Source organism: Quercus suber, unplaced genomic scaffold (genome assembly GCF_002906115.3).
Source record: "Quercus suber isolate HL8 unplaced genomic scaffold, Cork oak 2.0 scaffold_149, whole genome shotgun sequence".
Lineage (NCBI taxonomy): Eukaryota > Viridiplantae > Streptophyta > Magnoliopsida > Fagales > Fagaceae > Quercus > Quercus suber.
In genome coordinates this window covers 995,766-1,003,844 of record NW_027069610.1, presented here as the reverse complement: position 1 = coordinate 1,003,844, position 8,079 = coordinate 995,766, and the positions used below count along the sequence as shown (strand labels likewise).

Here is an 8,079-nt window from a genome sequence, read left to right as displayed (position 1 = left end):
TCACCGGCCAACCGGAATTTATGCAGATGGTTGAAGGTTTGACGCAAAAACTGCATGAGGAGGAGCAGGAGCTTTTCTGGGTGATTTGCTGGACGATTTGGAATCAACAGAACCAGGTTTTGCATGGAGGAAAAATACAAAACCCAGCAACACTCATTCAGCGAGCAAGAGACTTTTTGGACGAGTTCAAAGACATACAAGCTCAACTCTGGGTATTAGTTCTGTCCAGAAGTGGAGACCACCTATGGGGTTGGCTTTCAAGCTTAATTTCGACGCTGCGATATTTGCGAATACGAGCTCGTCAGGTGTTGGGGTCATTATTCGGAACGGCCGGGGAGAGGTGATGGCTGGATTATCTGCTCGGGGTCCGTCAGTGATGAGTAGTGAAGAAGCCGAAGTGCTAGCTTGTAGAAAAGCTCTTGAGTTTGCTCTTGACTTGGGGCTTCTGGACTTGGTAGTTGAAGGTGATAATATCACTGTAATGAGAACCATGGTCTCCCCACGTCCTAACAAGTCTAAATTAGGACACATTTATGATGACATTTGTAAGTTAGCTTCAGGTTTTAGGAGCTTGTCTGTGGAGTGTGTTAAGCGGAGCGCCAACTCTGTTGCACATTGTTTGGCCCGCTATGCTAGTCAGGTTGATGAGGAAATGGTCTGGGTGGAAGATTCACCTCCTCCAGCACTGCAAGCTTTGTATTTGGACTCCATTTCCCTGAATGAATGAATATTCGCATCGGTTTCAAAAAAAAAACTATCTATTCCCCTCTAAATTAGTTACAAAATTCTACCAATCAAAACATTACAGCTGAACTAATTAAACACATGACAGGCATATATTCCTTCATATGGAATTAATAAGCAGCTCCATGACTTGCAGTTTAATAAGATAAAATATTGTCGTTTTTCTAGTTCTTTACATTTAACTTTCTTGTTTGATTAGTTTAAGAAATCAACATCATTGTAACAAAAAAATTCTCATTCATGATTCAAAGATTAACATAATTGGCCTTGAAATATGTTGATGCTTCAAGTGCTCCTCAAAATATTAACAAGGAGAACTATCCAAGTTCGAAGGTTGGCACATTAAGCTAAAACAAATACAAGGACATGGTTAGAACTCTCTTGTTGGTGGCAACCGTTTGTCACCTGTAAGTTTTATTGTGGCTTTCATTGTTCATGTGGCTTCTACAAGTCAAAAGGCATGACAACATTTTTAGAATAGCACATTTTCCATATATTCATAATTAGCAACACAATGCCTTTGTATATTGCTCTATTTAATGCCCCACTAAATGATCTTAAATTGGTTATTAATGTTGTCTTTAATTATGCCAATATTGTGACAAGTTAGACCATATAATAGAACCTTTGGTGAGATGGTCACTTTACAAGTATAAGTGTTTATAGGGTGTGGGGGGCAAGGGTCAGGGTTCAAGTTTCCAGGAAGGAGTTTTACACACATATACACTGAGATTAGACTAGAGTGAAAATTCTATCTTGTAAAAAAAATAAAAATAAAAATAAAAAAAAGACCATATAACAGAACCAATCTAAAATTAGAAAAGGAAAAATTATCAAACCATAACATTAAAAATGGAAAAATTCTCAAACCAAGACAACAATTGTACGTATGATTCCATTGAAGATAAATCAATTAGAGCATCATCAAGTTACATAAACAATAGTAGCAAAAAAATAAAAAAATAAAAATAAAAATTACGTAAACGATCTATGATAAATTAGCATTTAGCTCTTGTTGTATAACCGTTCATATGCTTCCAAGTATGGCTGGCCAAAATTCTAATATATTACCTTTATGTTCATGACTTATTCTTTCCCTGAGTCTCAAAAGGCCTATAACCTAAAAATCAAAACCTGCGAGTCAACAAAACTTAAGGAAACAAGGCTAAATCCTAACACGACTGAATAAAAAGAGATCATATCAGCGTGGATCCAACAGAGGATCTAGCGATCCCAAGTCTACCACAATCAGGCCATAACATCATGTAATTGTACCTAACTCACAAAATTAAGATATGCATTGGGTGGCTTAACTTGCAGCCCAAGCCTGCAAAGGGTCCAACCACCGAAATTCCAACATAAGGGATCCAGTTTGGTTGGGAAGGGAGCGAAGTTTGAATAGATGGTTATCTGCTATACCTCTATTATATTTGCTTGGAAATACATAAAGAGGGAAAGAAAGAACCCCAACATGTAATGTATTAATCAAACGTAAGGAATAATTAAGAGTTTTATAATTGAATAACATTAATTATATGTTCTCTTTATAGAAAAGAACTAGAGTTTGAATCTCCTCTTGTAGCTATTGAGTTAGAAAAAAATGACAAGAGAATGAAAACTCTATTCCAAACCAAACTATTTTTTATTTTATTTTATTATATACCATTGTGAGTTTTAACCTAATGGTTGGTGCATTTGATACCTTTTGACACTTTATAATTACACCCAACCAGTGGTCCTCATTTCAATTTTAATTCACACATAAATCGGATAGAGTTATTTTCTTTTTGGCAAATCCTTCTAACCATTGTGTCATGTGATACCCAATTTAACGACAATCGCAAACCCTTCACCAACCTTTGGGACCAACAAAATTGCTTTCAGTTGCTAATTTCCTTCAAACAGAGACAAATATGAATATGCAGTCCCTCTCCCCTTTGTTCTCAGGCCAAATTGATTCAATTAAAAGTTTAATACTGAAATCCAAAAGAGCTATAGCCTCAAAGATGTTCAAAGCCTAAATGCCAGTATTATTTTTCTTCCAAAACTTCTAACATTTTGATGATAATGAAGAGGAAAGGATTTGATGCAGCACAAAATTCTCAGCACAAGCAGGTATATAAAGAAATTGGGCCCAACTGGCGATGGGCCTCTATCATCGATCAGCAATATATGGGCCGTCTTTCTTGCATCAACATCCATAAACAAGCATGGTTGGGAGCCTCATATATATCTGTAACTATCAAAAAAAAAGGAAGTTCAACATGAAATCATCCACTAAGAACCTTGTAGCTCAAAATTGAATCATCCATACTAGTATTTTTAACGGAAACATTTAGGACTTAAATTCTCTCTCCTAACTATCAAATTATTAGGAAAAAAAAACTCATCCCTCCTCATCTTTCATTTCTTCTATTCCTCAGCTGGCAGTGTTGTAACAGTATCATTTTGTTTCTCATGTCTAAGCTAGGAAAGATTGGAATGCCATAAAGTCAATAGATATACTGGACTGGATATTCATTGTTGTTGAGATTGGGCCAGTAACAAAATTATTGAACTCCTCTTATTGAGTGATGTAGCCCTCGCAATGGTGAACTATTAGTCTATTGAGACCTAAGGCTACCTTATTTATCTTCTAAAGTACTTACAAGCAATAGCTTGGTAGGAAACATATTGCAACTGTGTCTCTCTTTTGTTGCGGTGGGAAATTGGACTAACCAGTCCTTGCAATTTAGTAGCTATAGGGGCTTCAATAACTGCAAGTTGTTTGTTCTAGTACTAGTAGTAAAAGTAATTGAAAATTCAAGTCCTATCAGAATGAAAAGTAATTGCTAGTGCTGGTGAAGTAAAAGTAAAATGCTAGGAGCAGGAGTCTTTTTCATTCAACTGATTCTGTGAACTTTGTTTGAGACCCAAGTAATGATAGGTCACTTCTAGGACCCAGCTGTGGGGTTCATAGAGAGTGATGGCATGTCTTGGTGCAACCAGATCTTGTTACACTAGCCACTAGGACCCAGCTGTTTCGTTGAAATTATTTGCATTTTAACTGGTAGGTCTATGTCACAGCTTGGACTTGGAGGGCACATGAACCAGAAACATGACTAATTACCAAGGGTTCTGCTATCAAATCGCTTCATGCCCAAGTCTTTTTTTTTTTTCTTTTTTTTCTTTTTTTTTTTTTTCTTTTTTTTTTCTAATGATTTTTACTGTGTCTCAATAACATTCTAAAAAAAAAAAAAAAAAAAAAAAAAAAAAAAAAAAAAAGATAGACACGTGGTGCAAAATTGGATTCTAATTGAAATCCAATTAGAATTTAATTTAATTTGGACTTTTAAATTTTTATACATAATAATTCATTTGGCAAAAAAATTAAAAATTAGATTAGCAAAAATCTAAACAATTTATTTGGAAAATTAACAAAAGCTAAATTCAATTTTGATCGCACATAGTCATGGTATATTACATAAATGACTTATAAATTTGAATTTTTTTAAGTTATACAAAAATATGGCTCATAAATATAAAATCATTCAAATACTCACTTCCTCTAATTTTATATATAGAGTTAGATATATGAATAGTTTTTATTATGGTTTATTTATATTGGATTCCTCGTTTTTATACTGAATTAACTCACTTGGCACAAAAATTAAAAAAATTTAGATTAGATGTGACACATGGTACAAAATTAAACTCTAATTGAAATCCAATTTTTACACTGAATTAACTCACTGAGCACAAAAATTAATTTTTTCTTGGTAATTGTAAACAAGAATAACAATGAGATAAATTTAAAATAAATCTACTTTGTGAGTTTCTATGGGGTTCAAATTAGAGATAAATTTTTTATTCTTAGATAACATATCTACTTGTTATAAATAGTACATAGCTAAAAAGAAAATCTACTGCAAAAATTGCACATTGAATGAAACTCTATTACCAAAATTTAATAACATTGAAATATTATATGATTAACACTCAATATATTTAAAATAAGCTTTATTCTTTACTTAAATTATTTTGTAATTAATGTCATCTTTGGTTTTTGATAAAAAACTTGGTCTTATACAATTTGCGTTCCTCAAATAACTTCAAATAATTTTTTGTCTTTAATTTATACATACATACATACATACATACATATATATATATATATATATATTCCCATATGGCATAATACTAAGACCAAGAAATTTTGCAAACATCTTTTAATGAAAGGTAAAGTAAATTTTACAAAATTTAAAACAAAATTTCTTTGAGTGTTGAATATATATGGTATGATTTGGCTATCATACCATTTTGGGATGGAGAATAAAATCCAAAAAACATGTATCACCTATAAATCTAAAACGACATGGCTTGTTATTTACAAAATTGATAGGTAAAATATTAGAAAATTTATAGCTTAAAAGTTTAATGAGATATTGGAGTGAATTAATATGAGTCAACTAACATAATATTGAGGGTAAAATGTATTGTATCGACTGAATTTAATCTTAGATACACTATGTAAATTGCAGCAAAAAAACATAGATATAAGAAAATAGGGATCCAAATTCCAAACCTAACTAGCTCTAACTATCTATTCCCCTCTAAATTAGTTACAAAATTCTACCAATCAAAACATTACTGCTGAACTAATTAAACACATGACAGGCATATATTCCTTCATATGGAATTAATAAGCAGCTCCATGACTTGCAGTTTAATAAGATAAAATATTGTTGTTTATCTAGTTCTTTACATTTAACTTTCTTTTTTGAATAGTTTGAGAAATCAACATCATTGTAACAAAAAGTTCTCATTCATGATTCAACAATTAACATAATTGGCCTCGAAATATGTTGATGCTTCAAGTGCTCCTCAAAATATTAACAAGGAGAACTATCCAAGTTCGAAGGTTGGCACATTAAGCTAAAACAAATATAAGGACATGGTTAGAACTCTCTTGTTGGTGGCAACCGTTTGTCACCTGTAAGTTTTATTGTGGCTTTCATTGTTCATGTGGCTTTTACAAGTCAAAAGGCATGACAACATTTTTAGAATAGCACATTTTCCATATATTCATAATTAGCAACACATTAAAAATTATCAAACCAAAACATTAAAAATGGAAAAATTCTGAAGCCAAGACAACAATTCTACGTATGATTCCATTGAAGATAAATCAATTAGAGCATCATCAAGTTACATAAACAATAGTAGCCAAAAATAATAATAATAATAATAATAATAATAATAAATAAAAGTTACATAAACGATCTATGATAAATTAGCATTTAGCTTGTTGTATAACCGTTCATATGCTTCCAAGTATGGTTTGACAAAATTCTAATATATTACCTTTATGTTCATGACTTATTCTTTCCCTGAGTCTCAAAAGGCCCATAACCTAAAAATCAAAACCTGCGAATCAACAAAACTTAAGGACACTAGGCTAAATCCTAACACGACTGAATAAAAAGAGATCATATCAGCGTGGATCCAAAAGAGGATCTAGCTATCCTAAGTCTACCACAATCAGGCCATAACATCATGTAATTGTACCTAAGTCACAAAATTAAGATATGCATTGGGTGGCTTAACTTGCAGCCCAAGCCTTCAAAGGGTCCAACCACCGAAATTCCAACATAAGGGATGCAGTTTGGTTGGGAAGGGAGTGAAGTTTGAATAGATCGTTATCTGCTACGCCTCTATTATATATGCTTGGAAATACATAAAGAGGGGAAGAAAGAACCCCAACATATAATGTATTAATCAACGCAAAAGAATAATTAAGAGTTTTGTAATTTAATGATATTATATGTTTTCTTTATAGAAGAGAACTTGAGTTCAAATCTCCTCTCATAGCTATTGAGTTAGAAAAAAAAAATGGCAAGAGAATGAAAAATCTATTCCAAGCCAAACTCTTTTTTATTTTATTTTATTATATATCATTGTGAGTTTTAACCTAATGGTTGGTGCAATTGATACCTTTTGACAATTTATAATTACACCCAACCAGTGGTCCTCATTTCAATTTTAATTCACACATAACTCGGATAATGTTATTTTCTTTTTGGCAAATCCTTCTAACCATTGTGTCATGTGATACCCATTTTAACGACAATCACAAACCCCTCACCAACCTTTGGGACCAACAAAATTGCTTTCAGTTGCTAATTTCCTTCAAACAGAGACAAATATCAATATGCAGTCCCTCTCCCTTTTGTTCTCAGGCCAAATTGATCCAATTAAAAGTTTAATACTGAAATCCAAAAGAGCTATAGCCTCAAAGATGTTCAAAGCCTAAATGCCAGTATTATTTTTCTTCCAAAACTTCTAACATTTTGATGATAATGAAGAGGAAAGGATTTGATGCAGCACAAAATTCTCAGCCCAAGCAGGTATATGAAGAAATTGAGCCCAACTGGCGATGGGCCTCTATCATCCATCAGCAGTATATGGGCCGTTTTTCTTGCATCAACATCCATAAACAAGCATGATTGGGAGCCTCATGCATATCTGTAACTATAAAAGAAAAAGGAAGTTCAACATGAAATCATCCACTAAGAACCTTGTAGCTCAAAATTGAATCATCCAGACTAGTATTTTTAATGGAAATGTTTAGGATTTAAATTCTCTCTTCCAACTATCAAACTATTAGAAAAAAAAAAAAAAATCCTCATCCCTTCTCATCTTTCATTTCTTCTATTCCTCAGCTGGCAGTGTTGTAACAATATCATTTTGTTTCTCATGTCTAAGCTAGGAAAGATTGGAATGCCATAAAGTCAATAGATATACTGGACTGGATATTCATTGTTGTTGAGATTGGGCCAGTAACAAAATTATTGAACTCCTCTTATTGAGTGATGTAGCCCTTGCAATGGTGAACTATTAATCTATTGAGACCTAAGGCTAGCTTATTTATCTTCTAAAGTACTTACAAGCAATAGCTTGGTAGGAAACATATTGCAACTGTGTCTCTCTTTTGTTGCGGTGGGAAATTGGAATAACCAGTCCTTGCAATTTAATAGCTATAGGGGCTTCAATAACTGCAAGTTGTTTGTTCTAGAACTAGTAGTAAAAGTAATTGAAAATTCAAGTCCTATCAGAATGAAAAGTAATTGCTAGTGCTGGTGAAGTAAAAGTAAAATGCTAGGAGCAGGAGTCTTTTTCATTCAACTGATTCTGTGAACTTTGTTTTGAGAGCCAAGTAATGATAGGTCACTTCTAGGACCCAGCTGTGGGGTTCATAGAGAGTGATGGCATGTCTTGGTGCAACCAGATCTTGTTACACTAGCCACTAGGACCCAGCTGTTTCATTGAAATTATTTGCATTTTAACTGGTAGGTC

At 33.1% G+C, this 8,079-nt stretch overlaps 1 protein-coding gene across 1 annotated transcript; it reads left to right on the top strand.

The window, feature by feature from the left end:
* Window positions 1-244: 244 nt before the first annotated feature.
* Window positions 245-727, top strand: LOC112012818 (uncharacterized). The gene has a single exon (XM_024045196.1). The coding sequence runs from the start codon at window positions 245-247 to the stop codon at window positions 725-727; it is 483 nt and encodes a 160-aa protein (XP_023900964.1).
* Window positions 728-8,079: the final 7,352 nt, after the last annotated feature.

Bases quoted from the DNA above. Each gene is read 5' to 3' on its own strand.
- LOC112012818 (XM_024045196.1), top strand. From the start codon at position 245: ATGGGGTTGGCTTTCAAGCTTAATTTCGACGCTGCGATATTTGCGAAT.